Below are 21965 nucleotides of genomic sequence, written 5' to 3' on the forward strand. Positions count from 1 at the left end.
ACACCCTCAAACCAATGGCCAAGCCGAAGCCGCGAACAAATTAATACTTCGAGAACTCAAGAAGTGACTAGGGAGCGCCAAAAGACAATGGGTTGACGAGCTCCCTAGCATTCTCTGGGCGTATCATTGCACCCCTCAATCAAGAACGCAAGAAACACCTTACAGGCTAACCTACGGAGCCAACGCCATGATCCCAGTCGAGGTCGGTGAGACGTCTCATTGGTTTCACACCTTTGACAGTGAACAAAATGCTCAGGAAACGGCGGTCAACCTCGACCTAATAGACGAACTCAGAGAGGAGGCTCGGATTCACGAAGAAGCTTGCAAACTCCGAGCCTCCAGAAGGTACAATACCCGAGTCCGACCTCATTCTTTCTGAGTAGGCGACTTGGTATGGAGACTACAAGGTGAAGTAAGAAGAGACCCATCAGAAGGGAAACTCGCACCTAATTGGGATGGCTCGTTCCGAGTCATAGAAGACGTAGAAAATGGAGCATACCGACTAGAAGAGCTCAACAGCAAGACCATCCCGCGAACTTGGAATGCCACCCATCTCAAGTTTTATTTCAGCTGAATTGTACAAATGGGTTGTGCATATTTTTTCCTACTCGGTCTTTTGTCCCAAAAACCAGAAAAATGATTTTTGGCTGAGAGGGTTTTTAACGAGACACACCCACAACATTAATAAAAATGACTCATTTTACTTATATTCCCTTAGTTTCATGTTGTCTTGATTTATATTAAGCCAAGGTCGAATTCAAACCTTAGCACACATTGCATTAAGCCAAGGTCGAATTCGAACCTTGGCACGAATTATATTAGGCCAAGTTCGAATTCGAACCTTGGCACGAATCATATTAAGCCAAGGTCGAATTCGAACCTTGACACGAATTATATTAAGCCAAGGTCGAATTCAAACCTTGGCACGAATCATATTAAGCCAAGGTCGAATTCGAACCTTGACACGAATTATATCAAGCCAAGGTCGAATTCGAACCTTGGCACGAGTTATATTAAGCCAAGGTCGAATTCGAACCTGGGCACGAAGTATATTAAGCCAAGGTCGAATTCGAACCTTGGCACGACTCATTTTAAATCAAGATCACATTCGGAACTTTGCGCAAACTATATTAAAGGTCGAGTTCGAGCCTTAGAAAAATGAAAAAGTCAAGTTTGAACCTTCACAGGCCAAAATTGAGCCTCAAAATGAAAATTAAAAGTCAAGTTCTAAACCTCAAAGGCCAAGCATGAGCCTTAAAATGCAACATAGAGGTCAGGTAGGAATCATTACCAAAAAAGCTACACCTAATCGAATTCATTCGAGCACGAAATCAAAAGCAAAGCAAAAACTCAAACAACAATGAGAAAATAAATTATATACACAGCAAGTTCATCAACAAAAGATATGAGTTCAGGACAAAAAGTAAACAAAATAAACTAAGTTATTACAGACAGCCTAAGTGGCAGTATTCTCGCTCGAGCTATCAGGAAGGTCGTCTTCGTTCACCAGCTGCCCACCTCGCACATCCTTCTTTATGTGTATAGCATAGAGGTTGACCCCTGGTATAAGCAACCTAGCTTGACGAGCTGCCTTGGCGAACCCCCTCTTGTGCTCCACCAAAATAGCCCGCTCAGTCTTGACGAGCTTCCTCTCCAAGCCTGCCCTCGCCGCAGCCATTGCATCAAGGTCGGCCTTCAAGGCGCCAACCTCCTCCTCCTTGCCAGCTAGAAGCACCTCGTCACAAAGGTGCCTCTCGGCAGCCTCCCCCAGGTCAGCCCGCAACGCTGGGTTTTCCTCCTCTAGGGCCACAACCCGACCTCGCAAAGTCTCTGCCTCGGCTTTGCAGACCTTGGCAACCTCTTGCAACTCGCCAACTTGGGCAGCAAACGCCTCATTGGCAGTCAGAGCAACTTCCAAAGACTTTTTGAGTCCTTGAAAGATCCCTCCTCGAAGCTTGAAGTTCAGCCTCAGTCTTCTTCGCAGCCTCCAGCGCAGCCTTCAAGGCCCGGTTCTCCTCCTCCAAAGGCAGAACTCGGCTCTATGCACTCTCCAGCTTGCCCTGAAGCCTTGGCCACTTGCGCTTCTAGTGGTCCACGATGGTGATAGACCTCTACATGAAGACCTCCGCAGAGTCTAGACCCTCCATTGGTGATGGAGAAGACTAGGAGAAGTGGACGTTGCTCTCCTCCTTGAATTCGCCAATGCTAGGATCTTCTTCAAAGAGATTTGATTCCACTATGATGTACACTTGAGGAAGAATGATTCTCGGACTTGAGGTTCCTAAGCTATGGAGGGAAGTATCCAAGCTCAAGAAACAATGGACTACTCACTTCAAAGAGAAGGAAAGAATGGAACTCTCCTAGGGTTTTGAGGTGAGAAGCTAGAAGACTTTGAGGTAGAAACTCGGCCAATGGCTCTCAAATTTCAATATGAATCAAAGTGAATACAAAAATGTGAAGGGAAGACTTAAGTATGCACGGAAATGAAGCACATAGGCACCTAAACCAAAGCTACACAAATTGGCGCCTAAAGTTTGAATTCAAATTTGAAATTTGAGTTCAAACTTTGGTGCACATGTGTAAGTCCGAAAATTTAGGTACCAAGGTGCATTTAGGTCTGATTTGAGAGTCATTTAGGGTTAATTTGAGTGTCACATGTTCAGCCACCAATGGTGCAAAACATGTGACTCAAATGTAACTTAAATGGCTTCCAAATTAAACCTAGTTTAACCTAATTAGCATACTTTAGTATTCCTTGTATTTTCCTATTCTAATGACCTAATTACATTGGTCAAACAATTACAATGGAAAGGAAAAATTACAAGAATGAAAATGAGCCCAATATTGGGTACCAAAAGCCCAAAGGCCCATGAAGCCCAAAACTAGGCCCAACTAGCCTAAAACCTAAAATGCTACTCTATGTGGTCCAAAATACAAGACCAAAATATATGATACCTATACTAACATGATGTATACAAAACATATGAAATTAGCTATAACAAAATATGGCCCATGAAAAATTCAACTTGGGCCTTCCCAGGCCCATCAGGCCCATTGGGCCCTGACTGGCCCAAACCTTCATGTCTAGCCAACTCCTCTTGGATCTTTGAGTGTGTCACCTCTTGCATTCCCAAGTATGATTCCATCATCCCCTCCCTCTTGAAAAGGATTTGTTCTCAAATCTAGAGGATGCATGGAAGAAACATTAGTACCTACATGTAAAACATGCAAGGAATAAGAAGTGACATGGTAAGAGAAAAGATCATGGATCCTAAGAGGAGTCCTACTTTCTAACCTAACAAAGAAAGATAAAATATTAGACTCTCTAGAAATAGGCTCCTCTCCTAAGCATAACCTAGAAGTAAAACCTAAAAATGTGATAACACTATGACTAAGACAACGAAAAGAATGATTTTTAAACACTACAGTATCTTGCCTAAAATACCCTAAATGGTAACCTAGGCTTTTCCTAAAATATAAAGAAAAAACTACTAGAAAACGCCCTAAACAATTTTGAATTTGATTGTTTACTAGATACTCATAATCATATAAGCTATATTTATCTTGTAGGGAAGGAAACATATTAAGTTCAAAAGAGTAAGAACTTCTCATAAGATCAAACATAGAATATAGATTATTACAAGTTGTATCTACTAAACAATGTAAACCGAAAATTGGGTGCTTCATTAAATGAAAAGAAATACTTCCTTCCTTTTGCACCATCAAGGAAGTAGTATAAGGAGTAACACTAGGAATAGTCCACTCCTTCTTCACTATATCTCTAACTTGAGAATTCTTGGTTTGAATTTTATTTTGTTTTTCATTCTCAACTCTAAGATAAGTGGCAGCATTAGGACAAGAGTCAAAACTTTTATTAATAAAGAGAGTTCTTTTCAAGTCTTGTTTGGTCATAAAATAACTCTCCTTGGTCACAAAGGTTTTAGTGGAATCCCTTTCTACCACACTCTTTCCTTCTTTTCTTTCTTTATTTCTTTTTCTTTTCATTTGCTTTTGATCCTCAAACACTTGGGGTGGTGTTAAAGGATTAAAAACAATTTCCTTATTTTTATGAGTGAAAGTTATTTCGTTAGTAAGGCCATCATGTATAGTTTGTTTATCAAATTGCCATGGCCTACCAAGCAAAATATGACAAGCTTCCATAGGGATCACATCACATAAAACTTTGTTTTTATAATCCCCTATAGAAAACTTGACCTTCACTTGTTGATTCACCTCCAATTCCTCACCTTCATTGAGCCAATGAAGTTTATAAGGGTGAGGGTGAGGAATGGTGGTAAGGGCTAACTTGTTAACCAACCTTGTACTACAACAATTAGAACATGATCCACTATCAACAATGAGAGAACAAGTTCTTTTAGAAACCAAACATCTTGTATGAAAGATGTTCTCTCTTTGAGATAGTGAAGTGGGACAAGGTTGGCTTCCAAGAAGCATTTTGATCATAAGAAGATCACCATTAACAGGATATAACTTTTCAATTTGAGGATCTTCCTTACTAGTCTCACTATCACTTGAAGTGGTAGAACTAGATTCATCAAGGCTACTATAAATGTCTTGTCCTTTCAAAATCATGACCTTTTTAGTTGGACATTGAGAAGCTATATGGCCTCTCCCAAGACATTTAAAGCATTTGATGTCACTAGTTTTACTACTAGAAGTGACAACATTTTTATTTTTATCATTTTCTTTTTTTATTTCTTTTTCTTGACCCTTACTAGAGTTTGTAGAAGAGTCATGTTGACCCTCCCTCTTGTAGTCATTCTTGATATATGAGCTAGATTGAGTTTTACCTTTAAAAGAACTTTTCCTCAAATTTTGTTGTTCCACCCTTATACAAAGTTGGACCAAATCATCAAGGTCCCTATAAGGGAGTAACTCAACTCTATCTCTAATATCAAAATTTAGACCACTCAAAAACCTAGCAATGGTCAATCTTTCTTCCTCCCTTATTCCAGCCCTCATGAGGTATAACTCCATTTTCTGTCTATACTCCTCCACACTCATGTTCTTTTGTTGGAGTCTTTGGAGCTTATCCATAAGCTCCCTACTATAATAAGAAGGTATGTGCCTTTTTCTCATAGCACTCCTCAACTCATTCCAATAAGTGATTGGAGGGTCATTGTGAAGTCTTCTCTCTCTCTCCAAGGATGTCCACCAATACATAGCTTGTCCTTGGAAAGCTAGGGTGGCCAAGCGAACTTTTCTTTCCTCACCTACTTGATGACAAGTGAAGATTTGCTCCACTTTCATCTCCCAGTCCAAGTAGGCATCCACATCCTCCTTTCCATAAAAGTAAGGGAGATCAACCCTTGATTCCCTCACTTTAGGTTCCCTAATGACTTTTCTAGGTATGGGTTGGTAATAATCATCAATTTTCAAGCTACCCATATCTTTTTGGCTAGAAGAGGCATTGGAACCTTTGGTAGAACTCTTTGAGGAACTTTTTTGACTTTTACTTTTATTTATTTTTTTCAAAAGTTTTTCTTCTCGTTGCTTAATCTTTTGTATCTCTTCCTCTAAAGCAATAGGTTGTACTTCTCTTTGAATCTTTTCTTTTTGTTTTTGAAGTACCTCTTCATGCTTCTAAAGTTTTAGTGCTTCAACCTCCTTGATAATTCTTTTAAAACTTTTAGGAGTTTCAAAGTCACTACTACTTTGAGAATGATGACTCATGATTAAGCAATAAGAATTTATATGCTATGCAAAAAGAGATAAAATGTTTTTGGGATTTTCTAGGAATGAAAATAGCACTTGGAAGTCTAAGTGTACAAATTGCACTATCAAGGGAGGTGAGCTACAAAGAGCCACTTAATAACCAAGCCTTTTCAAGTGGAAATCACTAAACTCCTTTGTGGTACTTCCAATTCCCCAAAACTTTTCACAAAAATTTTGAATGCTTTTTCACAATTGGTTTGTTTTGACACTTAAACTAAGCGTGAACAAATAAAACTACACAATTCTAGACGTTTCAAGGCACCAAAATTAAACAATTAAGGACAAGAAACTTAAAGGAAACAATGTAAGCAACTAGTCGGATATCCTAAGTGGAAGCTTGAAACATATGAAATTTCCAAGCCACTTCCACTAGCACTACTCGTGAGGATGCTAACAAGGATTTAGATATACCTGACCAGCTTCTTAATACTCCCTCCAAGCTTTACAAATTGGTTTAAAAATACAAAATATTTGGCAAAAATGTAAACTAGTCTAGGAAAGCAATAAAGTGGCGACTTTAGCAACCAACTAGTGACGGATTGATGTGCAAATTTTCCAACACTTAATCAAGTGTTTAATCCGCCACTAATCCTTCAATATGATGCTACTAGACCTTCAAAAGAAACACAACAAAGAGGTTAATGGTGGCTGCCTCACAAGGTAAAAGGAATGGTCACTCAAGTGAAGGAAGTTTAGGAGAAGTTTTGGTCACTAAATTAGGTCAAATTTTTAGGTCTTAGCGTCCAAACTTTTCCTACTCTTTGTTGAGCAATGCTTGATCCTTGAGCAAGGATTTGAGGCCACTTCCAGCACAGGGAAATTATTGAAAGAAAACTAGACAAGCAATAGAAGCACAATTTGAAAAGCTTATACCAAAAGTTAAGAGTAATATGTATATATGACAAGACTCAAAGAGGTTCAACAAGTAAAACTAGAAAATAAGACTCCAAATAAAGCTAGCACTCAGTTAGGAATGTTCCTAAATAGGTACTAGAGTAGATGAACAAAACAAAAAATTTTTGAAAGCAATTGGATAAGTATAGAACAAGTAATAGCCAAAACAAGCTAAGGAATCAAGTAGATTTTCACCAATGTACACCTCTCGGCTTTTTCTATTTAAAATGCTTTAACTATTTTTTTTTAATTCTTTCTTTTTCCAGTTTCAATTTAAGATTCCAGAGAGTATATTTGCCTTTTGTTTCAAATTTTTCTATGATTCCAAGCTATAGAAACCGAGACTACAAGTTAGCCAAAAAATTAGGTCAAAATTCAAGTAAACTTGAGAAACTAGTGCACTAGTCTTTAGGTTTTGATTTGGATTCCTTATGAACTCTTTTCTTTTGATCTTTTGAACACTTTAGGCTCTGTTTTAACTCTGTTTTTCCAGCCTTAATGTATATTTTTTTTAAAAAAAAATTTTGAATCCAAAGATAATGCACTAGAAGTACTTGAAATTTTGAATCATAAATGTTTTTATAAGATTTTTCAATGGAAAGTGATTTGAAAACTTTAAGAACACAATGGAAACCTAACTCTAAGGAAACTTGCTAGGACTAATAGCAAATCATGAACACAATAAGGTAAAAGAAAAATCACATATAGGTAGGCACAAATGAAGTATGACCGAATCAACAATGTAGACACAAAATTCAAAATAACACTAGGTTAAACATGCTATTCAAGGAATTTGCAACATATAAGGACTAAACACAAACTTCTAAGACAAAACATAGATTCAAAACCAAAATCTAAATGCAATGCATGAGGTCCAATCACGGATACATACAAGGATTGGAGAGACTCAAAATAAGCACAAGCAAATAGTTCCTAAAACATTGATTGTGGAAGAAAATCAAGAATAATCAACCATGGATCTATGAACACAAAATATGAATTAAAACATATAGATCCAAAGAGAAACTCAAACAAGACAAGGAGAAATACAAGTACACAAGCACGGACACAAAAACAAGATGAAGAACTTATCTCCTTGAAGACCTTGCTCTTGATACCAAAATTGATGGAGAAGACTAGGAGAAGTGGACGTTGCTCTCCTCCTTGAATTCGCCAATGCTAGGATCTTCTTCAAAGAGATTTGATTCCACTATGATGTACACTTGAGGAAGAATGATTCTCGGACTTGAGGTTCCTAAGCTATGGAGGGAAGTATCCAAGCTCAAGAAACAATGGACTACTCACTTCAAAGAGAAGGAAAGAATGGAACTCTCCTAGGGTTTTGAGGTGAGAAGCTAGATGACTTTGAGGTAGAAACTCGGCCAATGGCTCTCAAATTTCAATATGAATCAAAGTGAATACAAAAATGTGAAGGGAAGACTTAAGTATGCACGGAAATGAAGCACATAGGCACCTAAACCAAAGCTACACAAATTGGCGCCTAAAGTTTGAATTCAAATTTGAAATTTGAATTCAAACTTTGGTGCACATGTGTAAGTCCGAAAATTTAGGTACCAATGTGCATTTAGGTCTGATTTGAGAGTCATTTAGGGTTAATTTGAGTGTCACATGTTCAGCCACCAATGGTGCAAAACATGTGACTCAAATGTAACTTAAATGGCTTCCAAATTAAACCTAGTTTAACCTAATTAGCATACTTTAGTATTCCTTGTATTTTCCTATTCTAATGACCTAATTACATTGGTCAAACAATTACAATGGAAAGGAAAAATTACAAGAATGAAAATGAGCCCAATATTAGGTACCAAAAGCCCAAAGGCCCATGAAGCCCAAAACTAGGCCTAACTAGCCTAAAACCTAAAATGCTACTCTATGTGGTCCAAAATACAAGACCAAAATATATGATACCTATACTAACATGATGTATACAAAACATATGAAATTAGCTATAACAAAATATGGCCCATGAAAAATTCAACTTGGGCCTTCCCAGGCCCATCAGGCCCATTGGGCCCTGACTGGCCCAAACCTTCATGTCTAGCCAACTCCTCTTGGATCTTTGAGTGTGTCACCTCTTGCATTCCCAAGTATGATTCCATCAACTGGACCAACCTTCTCTATCATTTCCTTGTCAACGATAAAGGCCGGGTTCTCCCTAAAGAATGCCTCCGCGATCACTTTTGAGCTCTATAGTGACGTTATGTCCGGAGACACACTCACATGGTCCAACCTTGTCATTGGACAAGCGACGTCGAAGCGTTGCACAATGCACTTTGGCCTCGGAATGCCATTGTGAGAGGTCGCAGCAGCTGAAGGAGTCGGTGTCGGCGCCTCAGAGCTCAGCCTTTTCCTGCGGGCCTCGGTGAAAGGGGGTGTCGGACCCACCTGTGTAGCAGTAGGGGGAGTCGGCGTTGGCACCTCAGAGCTTGGCGCCTTCCCGAGGTGTCGGACCCACCTGCGTGAAACACAAAAATTTCACTAAGTCAAAAATAGTGCACAACACAAAAAGACACACTACATGGTAGATACACAAACCTGTGTCTCACGGGTGACCTCTTCCACGACCACCCTAGGCGACCCCTTAGGCGGAGGAGTCCCGGTGAGATCGTCCGGGTTGGCGTCAGCGGCCCTCGAGGTCACCTCTTCAAAATCGCAAGGGGCCGAGGTCTCTCTGACCGTCTTCTCTCCCCTCTTCCTCTTTCGGCGAGTCTCTAGGGGAGCAACCTCCTCCTCGCCGGGCTCGGGAACCTCGAGCTCCTCCGTGTTGTAACGAGCCTTCAGCTCGCGCCATTTGCTTTTTCCCATTATACCTGCAAACACAAAGAGCCCAACAAATAAGAAGAAGAAAAAAGACAGAGAATCTAACAACTAAGAACGACGAGGTACTCACTCTCCAAACCCCTCTCCTTATTCGCCAAGTTAGCAAGCGAGAGGACAAGCTTGCAATCCAAGGGACAAGGAAGCGCGGCCAGGTCGGCGATGGCAATAGTATTAGAATCCGACAACTGAACGCTACTCGACCATTAAACTTGATCGGATTCTGCTGCCAGAAGAGGGGAAACCTCGGCAACCCACCGAAGTGGAAGACTTTGTCGACTAGCGGATCGGCCTCAGCAAGCCGAACTCGAAAGAAATCTTTCTTGAAGCTCTTATACAATTGGAATAAAGCTGGAACAACCCCCCAGCCTTACTCCCACTCAGAGACACCCAACCCAGGGGAGGTTCACCCAATTTAAGCTGGCAAAAATGAAGAAAAATGGGCAGCGACACCCCTACCCCCAAGGCCGAGCACAAGACTTGAAAAACCCTCAAAAAACCCCAACTGTTGGGGTGCAGTTGGCAGGAGGGCACATTGACAAAGTTCAAAAAATCACACTCAAACTGTGTGAAGGGTAAACACACACCCAGGTCTCAGAAAAAGCATTGCTACATATAGAAGAAGGGGGTATTCGGAGTACCCACCATGTACACACGCTCACCGGGTTGGCAAGGCTCAACTCGGATGAGCTTAGAAATGGACGACTGACAGATCCTGTGCGATTTCCACATCGCATTCACTTCAAGGAACGATTTGAACATGCTCTCAAACTCTCCGGTGTCCCCTCTAACCCACTCATACCCAGGGACGAAGATGGCGGGGTGCGAGTCTTTGGGATTGTTACACCCCCCCCCCTCTTACCCTTAGGCTCACCACCAGCGGTGGCCGTTTTCGCCTTATCCTTCCCCTTGGCCTGCACAGCGGCGGCCTTAGGAGGAATAGAACCTTGACTACCTTCACCAGCCATTCTCTTAGTAAGACCAAATGAAGAAATAGGAAACAGGTAGAGAGAAAAAATGGAGAAGAAGGCAGAGTAGGAGAAGTACATGGTACTCCTTTGACAATGATAGGACAGTGGCGAAGAACGGTGACCTGATTGCCGGAAACAGCAATGATAAAGTAGAACGAAGACAATGAGGGTAGAAGACGAAGAGAAGGGTGTGGAGAAAACTCTGGTGTGCGAGGGAAGCCAAAGAAGTGCAAGCGCAAAGTGCACGAGGGAGAGAGAGGCAAAGTATTTTGAATGAAACGCGGAAAATGACAAAACTGACAAGGCATTAAATGAAGCCCATAATGACGGGTACACCCCATCATTGCAAAACCGTCACCCCCCATTAACACGCCGCCCACGCGTTTTGGGAAGCGAGGCGGAACTTTTGACACATGGCGTGTCGCCAAAGGAGCATAAGCGAAGAGTCGTGACCCTTCACTAAACTCGGCATTAACTCTTCTACCCACGCTCTTTGGAGCTTGGGGGCTAGTGTACTATCCGTATCACGGAACCAAGCTCAAGCTCGATATTGAAGCGCTAGACAACATCGGACGAGCATTACAAGACATCGGCCAGAACAAGGGCCCACTATCTAAATGGATCATAACCGACTTCAGGCCCAAGGCCCAGATAAACCCTAATTCATACCAAGGTACATGCATTATAGATATGAGACCCATACACCCACATATACTAATTTTAGCATCGGAGTCTCTTTTGCAGGTGCCACCCCCACTTTGGAACAGCCGACGTACCCAGCGAAGAAGACTCACCAATCTTGTCTAGCAGATCGTCCCTGATCACAACCGATCTCCGATAAGAACAACTATCCAACTTGAAATAGCAAGCAGCACCGGGTTTCATAATAACATGATGATTTTAGCATTAATCTAACTAACTAACCCCTTAACTATTAGGAATTTAAATATGAATTGAAAAAGTGAGTATTACATGAAGAAAAATAGGAAAAGATGAGCATAAAGGGCGAAACACAAGTCAAATACTATATTGATAAAAGCAAGTAGGGTATGTTATTAATGTTATACCTGATTCGGGTTGAAGAAGTAGAAGGAAGATAGCTGTAAAAAAAATAAAAAATAAAAAATAATAAAAAGGTTGAATATGTAGTACCGCGAGAAGTGGGCGAGGATAATCCGCTACAAATTACAGTAGCAACTACATTATCAACAAAGGATGTAGCTTCAGCCAAAAAATCAAAATCAAACCCAAATCAAAAGTGAATTACTTTACTTGGCTTCACCAGAATGTTACAAAAAAGTGAAACAAACCTTAATCAGAGATTCAAGCTCCGTGTAGGGACTCCAATTTGATCGTTCGCGAGTGGTACAAAAGCTTAATTCATAATTTCAAAAGATAAAGTAACAATCCAAAAAGAAAACAACAAGATTTTGGAAGCTCTAGCAGAATCATAGATTAGAATTCTAAAGTTCAAAATCGAAAGAGAACAAAGATGATGCTTACGATTAAAAGAAAACAATGAGGTTTCAAGGTTGTATCCAAAGTTGGTGCGCACTTTATTTGTAGATCAATGATGATGCTCTTCGAGAGTCAAGGGTTCTTCGGGGAAAGGCTCGCGCATGCATGTGAGCAAACAAATGCTTCCAATATTACATTGGTCACCGAGTGAACCGATATAGATCTCTTTACGTTTTAGAGTTATTTACAAAAAATACCACAGTGTTTTGAATATTATATCAGTCCCACTCAAAACTGATGTAGAACATTGAATATTTACATCAGTCCGACGTAAAACCGATGTAAATATGCTTTATATTATACTCTTAATTACAAAAATGTCACTGCGTTTGATTTCTACATCGTTTTTACTAAAATTGATGTAGAATTAGCAACGTGGAACAATAACTTTCTAGTAGTTATTGTTGTGTGTGTGCATGTATTGTGTATTATATATATATACATGACTTACTAGTTTTCTTCTCCTTACATATAACTGCATACATGAAATTTAACTCTTGTTACATGATATCCTTAGTGTACCTGCATGAGAGTACATCGGTAATTTTGCATGTCACTCCTATCTTCCTTCTTCTCTATCCTCATCTTAATAGTATATACTTGTTCTTTGCAATACACTTGATATTTTTTTGTTATACTTGTCTGAATGAAATAAAGGGGTACCTGCAAAAGACACTTTAACGCTCAAGTTAATCTTTGAGATTAGACAAATCAATGGTAGTTAATTTTGGTAATAATGCAAAAGTAACTTGTTCAATTTGTAATAATTATTTAGGTCTAGGTTCATTAACGCCAATAACACTTGAGGTAGCCCCTCAAATTATGTCAACCGTTGAAGATATTGAGGGAGTCTTCGATTTTTCTCTTGTACCTTTCCTGTGAAATGCGTCGAGAAGTCCTCAACTTTTCCCTTATACTTCTTCAATATGTTTAGATTAATTATATATAGTTTCTTTATTTTTTCGTTGCTTAATTACTTATTCATAATAAATATAATGACTTAAGATTGTTACAACACTAACATTTTGATAGTAATTATTCAACTCAATTATTAACTAATTTTACTAAATACATCGAAAGTAATTGACAAACTCGTGATTTTTAATTTCTTCGTCATGCCATTTTAGTTCATAAATTCATAAATATAAAAGAAGCATAAAAAAAGGCATCACTTTATTATTAAAATACATAAAATAAAAGATCTGTAGAAAAATAAAATATAATCAAGGAATTAGTTTTATGATTTCATCCATCTTTCTATGCACGATTGAATCATCGCCACGTGTTACTACATATACCTTGAAAGCCGGGACTCTTCCTTTAGCACTGTTCTAAAAAGGTGTATTGATCAAATCAAAGACTTTTCAAGTAAGCTGTTGAGAAACAACCAGGTTTAGAAAGGATTGAATTCAGAAATTTTGATGCGATTGAAGAAGAATTTTACCCGACCAAGGTTAGCATATAGTTTGGTAAGGCAATGCTTAATGCAGAGTTTCCCCCATCACGTTTTGGTACATTGGATTTGGTCAAATATACAGGGAGAGGAAATTGATTGGTCATGTAACCAAAAAAGAGGTATTTTATAATCCAAATTAATCTACCTAGGGTGCAATGAAATGAAGATACATAAGATTATGCTTTCTCGTTGAAATTAGAAAGGTCACAAACAATCCACGTGGGACTAAATTTCCTGCATTGGTGTTTACACGCAAAATGTTAGTGATTTATCAGATCCCCACGTTTCATTCATCCAAATTATTTCATGAAAATGGGGTTGGAATTGCGTTACTCAAATTATATCAGATCGGCTTATTTGGTTTGTAACAGCTCTTTCATAAAGTGTTCAATACAACTTTTTACTAATTACACTGCGTCTGAAATTTTAATTATGAGGTCAAAACTTTACACTCCAAATTAAATTCAAGCTTAAGTATATGTAAATTTCTTAAATTAATAGCCTTTGACTGAGAACTAATTTTTCTGAGAGATGTGAGCCAATAGGTTTTTAATTAGTCATGTGAACAGAGAAAGATTCTAAAATATTAAATTAACCAAAGGCATTTATTAACTTCTTGGACTTATCACTTATGCTAGCTCCTCGATCGATTTCTTTTTCTTCTTTTTAAAAGGAAAAAAAAAAAACTACGTCTGATATATTTATAGAAAAAATCTTATAAAAATAAAGAGAGAAAATAACATTTAAAGAAAATAAAAATATTAAGAGCTTATATATATTTTACTTATAAAGAAAAGTAACTTTCAAAAAACAATAACTGAGGTAGCATTCGAAAATAAGTTGTAAACCTTAATTTCTATATTTTCTTCTTTTCATCCTGAAATAAACCATAAGGGTACAATTTTTGTTATTAATTATAAAAAGATATTTTAAGTTAAAATTACTGAAGATCTTCTACGTTATCCTTAAAGTTTTATTTTCAATTTTAACTATTAAGTAATTTTTAAGTCATAAAGTAATTAGGCAAACATAACCTAAATCGAATTATAACCTTTTTTGGTGGTCTCTTGATTTTGTAGCAGAAAAACAAGTGTTAGAACAGAAAAATGAAGAAAACCATGGGTAAATGATTGGGAGAAAGGTTATAATAAGTTGGAGAGCTAGCTAGAAAAGTGGGGAGAGGATGAATCAAAGTAAAAATACTAACTTGATATTAATTTTTTTCAAAAAATATACAATAATTTAAATATGTTTTCACAATAAAAAAATATAAGAAACATGTAAAAAATAAATACAATAAATAATGTAATAAAAAAAATATTAAAAGTTAATATACATGACATTTTATAAATAATATATATTTAGTTTTTCAAAAAAAAAATGTAGTCTACGCGCATGTGTAGTTAGGGTATCTTAAAGTTTACACCATTGATCATTTTAGCACGTCGTCATTATATTCATACATATTTATTATTTCACTTTTTTTTAATAAATTTTCTCTTTATTTTTAGTTATATTGATTATCATATCTAGAAATTTTTTTCATTTATTTTTCTCTTTCTTTTTCATCCATATACTTCATCAATGAAGTTAATATTTTCCTTTTAGCATGCAAATAGAGTATATATAAGTAAAATAGAGTATACGTAAAATCCAGAATATTTATCAAATACAGAATAAATGTTGCTAGCAAAGATCCACCACATCCACGTATGAATTAAACAATGCTAATTCTCCAGGTTGTCCTAATTTATGAGGTGTAACATACACTTATACACATGCAATTAATGCATGTTTGAGAAATTGACACTTCACCACCTTGTCATGAAAAGTCTACTAGTCGGTGAGTGTTATCATTTTCAAACCTACCTACATTTTTCTCTCTTCACCATTAATCTCGATCCTCTTGTCTATAAATATGATAACCATGCCCCAACGGTTTCACTCCTTTTCACCATCAACCTTCAACTTTGTAACCAATTCCAAAAGAAATATAAAACTAGGAGTTTTTGTGCATGAGTTAGTGACACTGCATGTGCTCTGAAATATTATATATCATAGTTTTGGCTTCATATGCTAATTACACAACAGCCACTTATCATACTCAAAGTGTGATACTCCTACCTTTCTTTATGTAACAGTCTAACCCCCTTCATCTCTTGTCTTAATTTATAGTCACTTTTTTCTCCCCAAAATCAAAATACTAATTAACTTGGTCACTTCTCATCTCGATTCATATAAATGGGTGAGGAAGCAAAACAAGTGAGCCTTCATTTTTGGCTTTCTGCTTTCTTAGTGATGTCATTTTTCTTACAAATTATTGAGCTAGAACTCACAACTTTTGTTGTGCTTTTTTCTAAATTTTATTGGTAGGAGCCACCCAAGGGTGAGTCTATGTCAGAGGAAAATCCAGAAGATGAGAAGAAAGAAGAGAAACCAGTAGAGGAGAAGAAAGAACCTAAACCACCATCTCTGTGTGTGTTGTTTGTTGAATTGCACTGTGTAGGATGCGCCAAGAAAATTAAAAGATCTATTATGAAAATGAGAGGTTCTATATTAATATGTCATCTATATATCTCTTTGCTTTTGATTCCACATGTCGTGGATACTTATTCATTTTCATTTCTAACAGGAGTTGAAGGTGTGGTCATTGATATGGCTAAAAACGAAGTGACCATAAAGGGAATAGTGGAGCCTCAAGCAATCTGCAACATAATTACGAAAAAAGCAATGAAAAAAGCCCAAGTTATATCTCCATTGCCAGAAGCAGAAGGAGAACCTATACCAGAAGTTGTTACTTCTCAGGTACCACGAGATTTTTCTTTTACTGGTTACCAAAGAAAAGTAAATATGTATGATATATCTAAAATAGATAACTACATCTGCATAGTTTAATCAATATATTATATGGTAATTGGTTTCTGTTCCAGGCTAGTGAACCAGTTACCGTAGAACTTAACGTAAACATGCATTGTGTGGCGTGTGCTGAACAGCTCAAGAGAAAGATACTCAAAATGAGAGGTACCACTTAAGTATATCTTCTCATTTTTATGTGTTGGCAACATTCCTAGTTGGTTGTAGTTGAAAGGAACTGATTTGGATTCATTTTATTTGAGGAAATTAATATAAACACTTTGAAATTAATTTGATAATTTTGAACAAAACAGGCTAAAAATGGGGAAGAAATTGATGGGTACTTTGTTAAAGATCAATTTAGTGGGTCTAATGCAATTTTTTGATTGTGGCAAACCAAAAAACTCCATTAATCATTTATCTTTCACGTAACCACGTTCATTTTGGGAGATATACACCTATAAAAAAATATTCATCAAAATTTATATGAAAAAAAAAAAACCTTCACAAAAAGGTAAGAGAGAGGCTTAAAGGATGTTGTATTTTAGAAATTATCATGCGGTCTTGAACCATATTTAATCATTATGTGTATAACACGTAATTAAATATTATTAATTTATTTTCAAAAATTAAAAATCTTAATATGTGTTCGATCGATAAAAATTGATCACACTTAAAGTTCGTAATAACATTATACTAAAATTAATTTTTTGTGGTAATTAATTTATTATTTAGCGGCCATATAAATGACCATTATTTTTTTACTAGCATTTAAATAATGGTTAGTGTATCCAGTGTCGCTAATACTATTACCGGCATTTATATAGAATGTCAGTAAAGATCTACTAAATTGTCGAAAAAAACTTTTTTTTTAATGGCAATTCTAATAGCCATTTTAAAAGCTATTAGAAGTTATTTTTTTCAATTGTCTTCCTTTACTTTAAATAATTTATTCTTATAATTTTCTTTTCTAAATTCATAACTTATATACTTTTTTATCTCTACTCGATGATGAGAGTTGTCTTTTATTTATATATTTTTTAATTTATTTTTTTAATTGTCTTGTCTCTTAAGAGATGTGAGATTTATAAGGTGAAAGTTGTTCTCTAATTGTTTTATAGCACTATTAAACTTGGTAACAATGGGTGATTTGATACCAATTTAGAATAGTGAATTAGGAATCAACCTTATAAAATGAACCTGTAAGGTGATAGTTATTACTCACTTATATATTGTTTAATTATCTTATCTCTAATCGATGTGGGACTTAAGTTTTTTCTAATAAATAATTGTCGCTAATAGTAAACTTTAGTGTAATATAAATACATTTTTAGTAGCTATTATATATTAGCCATTAATATTTTTATATATAGCGGCAATTAAATTATTGTCATTAAATAATTATCATTAATAACAAATTTTGTTGTAGTGTAAATATAGTAAACACTACAACAAAATTTATTATTAGCGATAATTATTTAATAGAAATAAATTAATTGTCTTTATTTTATTATTTAATAAAAATATTAATGACTAGTATATAATGGCCACTAAAAATGTATTTGTATTACACCAAAATTTACTATTAGCGACAATTATTTATTGTGAAAAACTTAAGTCTCACGTTGACTAGAAATAAGATAATTAAAGAGTATATAAATGGACGCTAACTCTCACCTTAAAGTTTGTTTTATAGAGTTGAATTAGACCTATAATTTACTATTTTATGTTGGTATCAGATTACTCATCATTACCAAACTCAATAGTCTCTAAACTTGAGGAGATGTATTGAGAAAAATCCAAATTTCACATCGACTATTGATAAAATAATTAATTAGGAGATAAGACAATTACAAAATTAAGGAAATTAAAGAATATATATAAGTAGAAGACAACCATCATCTTACAAGTCTCACATCGACTAGAGATAAGATAATTAAAGAATATTTGTACTCATTTTACAAGTCTCACATCGACTAAAGTAAAAAATGCCTCAAAAAATTATACACATTTTTTGACAATTATAAGAATTTTTAACAGCATTCAAAATAATTAATTGTCGCTAAATGTTTTAGCGACACTACATACACACTACAAGAAATGTTACATATAGTGACATACAAAAAGTGTCACTATAGGTATAATATATGTAGATATATGTCTATTTGACATATAGTTACACACAATTTTAGTGTTGATTTTGAATGAGATTTAACAACATATTTTGTGTGGCATTATAGTCTATACCCACACTTTTTAATAATATGCCAACATATATTGTAGTTATTGTGTGAGTAAAAGTAATTTTTAGTGACATGTATAGTGACACTATAGGGTGTATGTCACTATATGAAAATTTTGTTATAGTAACAATGACTATTGTGGAAATGCCAATAAAATATTTTATAATAATTTTTATTATCACTAAAAGTCATATTAAATGCTACTATAAGTTTATTTTGTTGTAGTGAAAAGAGTTAAATTAGAAGTGAATCCAAATATAATTAAATCATTTAACATATAATAATATTTTTTATAACGACAAACAGATATGTTTTTCATTATTAGTTAAGTTATTGAAAATTAGAAATCAAATAAGTCTCAACGTTTAATCGAACAAACAAGTTAATTTCATTCGTGATATCATTTATTAGTAATTTTTGTTCAAAAGTATGTTACAAAATGTATTGTAAACACTCTTTGTCAACTAAAATTGGTCAAAAAGAATGCATAAGCAACTTTACCTCTCAATAGTCATGACAATCTAACCCGTCCCCATGGGTAACCGCCTGAATCCGTCCTGATTTGGACGGGGAAAACCCGTGTTTATGATCGGGTTCGGGTTCGAATTTTTCCCGATTGATAAAATTGGGGATGGGGCGGGGACGAGAATGTTAATACTCATCCCGCCCTGCCCCCATACTCGTCCCCCGCCCCTACCCCGCTTAATAATATAATTAAAAATATTTTTATATATATATAAACCAAAATTAGAAATATTTATATGTAAAAATTTATATTATTTTACTTTTCTTTTATTTTTTTAAAATTGTTCATATTTATTTAAAAGAAAAAAAAGAAGAAAAAAAATAGGAGCGGGGGCGGGGGCGGGGCGGGGAAACCTAAACCCCACCGGGATGGGGATGGGTATCTAGATTTTACCCCAAACAGGTATCGGGAGCAGGACCGGGACGATTTAAATTTGCGAGAGCGGAGGTGGGGAACATAAAACCCGCCTCCGCCCTGCCCCGTTGGCATGCCTACCTCTCAAATAGAGATGAGAATAGAATAAATAAAGTTCTAAATACATAAGTTTGACATCTTTTTAAAATTAAGATTTAAATTTCATCTATTATTTATCATAATTATTTTGTAAATTTATCCTTTTTAAAAATCTGATTTGATTTATTAACTTATTTAAAAGTCTATTTCATATTATTATTAAATTTCTTAACAAATTTAATTTTAAATAAATCAAAACTTTATTTTTAAATAAATTAACAAGTTTTTTTTAACAAATTTAATTTTAAATAAGTCATAACTTTATTTTTAAATAAACCAACAAGTCTTTTTTTTTTCTTTTTTACTTTGTATAGTAAAAAAGTAGTTTACTCCATTATTTTTAAAATTCAATTTTAAAAGAATTGAAAAACAATACATTAATGTCCCACAACACAAATTTTCAAAGAACTAATTACTAAAATATGATATGATGTAGCTCCATCTTCATATATTATTTTTTATTATATTGTATAAATAAATAAATTAATCGGATAGGACGTCTAATATAATTTTTTTTAATGAATCTAACATTTTTCCATTCCTACTTGCAAATAATAAGAAGAAAAAAAGAAGAAAAAAAAAAAAAAAAAAGAGCAACATATGATTTAAAAACTATATGAATGAAACAACCTAAAATCTAATCATGCATTGTACATGAATGAAAGTCATGTACTATATGACATGTCCAAAAAATTCAAATGATCCCTTTGGCTTGCGCCATACCTATTGGACAAAATAATATTTATTGTTATATTATATTATCTGTAATTAATGTGAAAGTATGTGTTAATTTGTTAATGTAGGAGTTCAAAGAACAGTGACAGAGTTTAGCCCGGGGAAGGTTACTGTGACCGGGACCATGGATGCAAACAAGCTAGTGGAATATGTCTATAGACGCACCAAAAAGCAAGTCAAAATAGTTCCCCAGCCAGAACCTGAAAAGAAAGAAGAAAATAATGAATTTGAGAAACCTGTAGCAGAAGAGGCAAAAGCTGAAGAAGAGAAAGAAGAAAACGCAGAGAAGAAGGAAGAGGAGAAACCAGAAGAAGAAGCCGAGATTGAAGAAGGTGACATAAATGAGAATGAGAATGAAGAAGAGAAAAGTGTGGAAGAAGAAGCCAAAAAAGAAGTGGGTGGTGGTGATGAGAATGGAATGGTGCTTAAGGTTGATGATGAAACTGAAAGCATGGAGAAGGTGATGTACTATAACCATTACCAACCACTCTATGTCATCGAACGAATCCCTCCCCCTCAGCTATTCAGTGATGAAAATCCTAATGCATGCTGCATTTCATAAAAACATCACATCATCAACGAAATTAAGAGGATAAAGTGATAATAAAAAAATTAATTCATCAATATATATCGTTCAAAAATTGATAATTAAATATTAATGTGTTTGTGAGTCATGACTTTTACTTATCAAATATTATTTTAATATAAATAGAAATTGAATCCGAAAACATTTGATTGATCCTTGATGTCCCAGAGGAGAGAATAAAGTGATAAAAGCTTAATATAATTTTTTAAATTTTTTGTTATTAATATTATTGTTGTGTACTAAGGTTTTTTCACACACATGTCTAAAGATGATAATGAGTAAGATTCTATAGTACTCGCCCTCATATTTGCATTTTAAAATAATACTCGTACCTAGTCTCATACCCATGTGGGTAACAATTTTAAATTTTTATGTACCTATTAGATATATTTATACTCGTGCCCGCAATTCGCATTTTATTTATGTATAAAATAAACAAATCAATAAAGAGATAATATTTCACACAAACAAACATAATATTAATTTGTTAACATAATATTAATTTGTTAGGTCTTTAACAATACAAAAATCTATAACAATTCTTATAAATAAAGATTACAAAACATTCAATTCTTGTAAATAAACTTCAAAAAAATTCAACATAATAAAAGTTATAATTAAACTTCCAACATCATAATCATGTGTTAACAATATTCTCCAAGACCTATGAAAAAAATATACAAAAATTAGTTAGATTAAAATTATAGATTAAATTATATACTATAAATTTCAAAGGTGGATGTGAGGTGTAGACAATTATGTGTTTATAAACTCATATTTATCCTTTTGCTTGAATGATATGATCAGACTTTAATTGTGTCCAACAATTATTCTTTCAAATAAAATATCATGGTATAACTCCTCTTGCATCATTGCTCCATCGTTACTCATAATAACAGAACATGCCCCTAATCCTTTATGTTACTGGAAAGACTCTCTTCCATATATGTACCCGCTGTTAAGAAGTCTTTCGATATAAGATATCTTATATCTAGATCTACATGCCAACTCCATCATACTCGTTGAGTTGTGTACTTGCACGAGGGTACTCCGATAATTTTGCTACTCCTGCTGGGTCTTCGTCTTCCATGAGGTA

The 21965-nt window shown here is 35.2% G+C and overlaps 2 protein-coding genes across 4 annotated transcripts; one reads left to right on the forward strand and one right to left on the reverse strand.

Moving 5' to 3' along the window:
* Positions 1 to 1249: 1249 nt before the first annotated feature.
* LOC114916181 (uncharacterized) lies at positions 1250 to 12531 on the reverse strand. 3 transcript variants are annotated; one of them, XM_083076933.1, is made up of 5 exons: positions 11943 to 12531; positions 11750 to 11813; positions 9542 to 11636; positions 9187 to 9461; positions 1250 to 9106 (listed from the first exon to the last, which is right to left on the reverse strand). In XM_083076933.1, the coding sequence occupies exon 5, from the start codon at positions 5407 to 5409 to the stop codon at positions 3085 to 3087; it is 2325 nt and encodes a 774-aa protein (XP_082933059.1). In that variant the 5' UTR covers positions 5410 to 9106; positions 9187 to 9461; positions 9542 to 11636; positions 11750 to 11813; positions 11943 to 12531; the 3' UTR covers positions 1250 to 3084. The 3 variants fall into 3 exon arrangements, with proteins under 3 accessions (XP_082933059.1, XP_082933060.1, XP_082933058.1); XM_083076934.1 differs by having other exon boundaries at positions 9542 to 11256; positions 11592 to 11636; positions 11750 to 12531; XM_083076932.1 differs by having other exon boundaries at positions 11750 to 12531.
* Positions 12532 to 15360: 2829 nt separating this feature from the next.
* On the forward strand, positions 15361 to 21011 carry LOC109804384 (heavy metal-associated isoprenylated plant protein 9). Its single transcript, XM_020366198.3, has 5 exons — positions 15361 to 15675; positions 15787 to 15961; positions 16046 to 16218; positions 16344 to 16434; positions 20352 to 21011. The coding sequence occupies exons 1-5, from the start codon at positions 15655 to 15657 to the stop codon at positions 20843 to 20845; spliced, it is 954 nt and encodes a 317-aa protein (XP_020221787.1). The 5' UTR covers positions 15361 to 15654; the 3' UTR covers positions 20846 to 21011.
* The last annotated feature ends 954 nt before the right edge of the window (positions 21012 to 21965 follow it).

Source organism: Cajanus cajan, chromosome 6 (genome assembly GCF_000230855.2).
Source record: "Cajanus cajan strain Asha chromosome 6, NIPB_CcT2T_4, whole genome shotgun sequence".
Classification (NCBI taxonomy): Eukaryota; Viridiplantae; Streptophyta; class Magnoliopsida; order Fabales; family Fabaceae; genus Cajanus; species Cajanus cajan.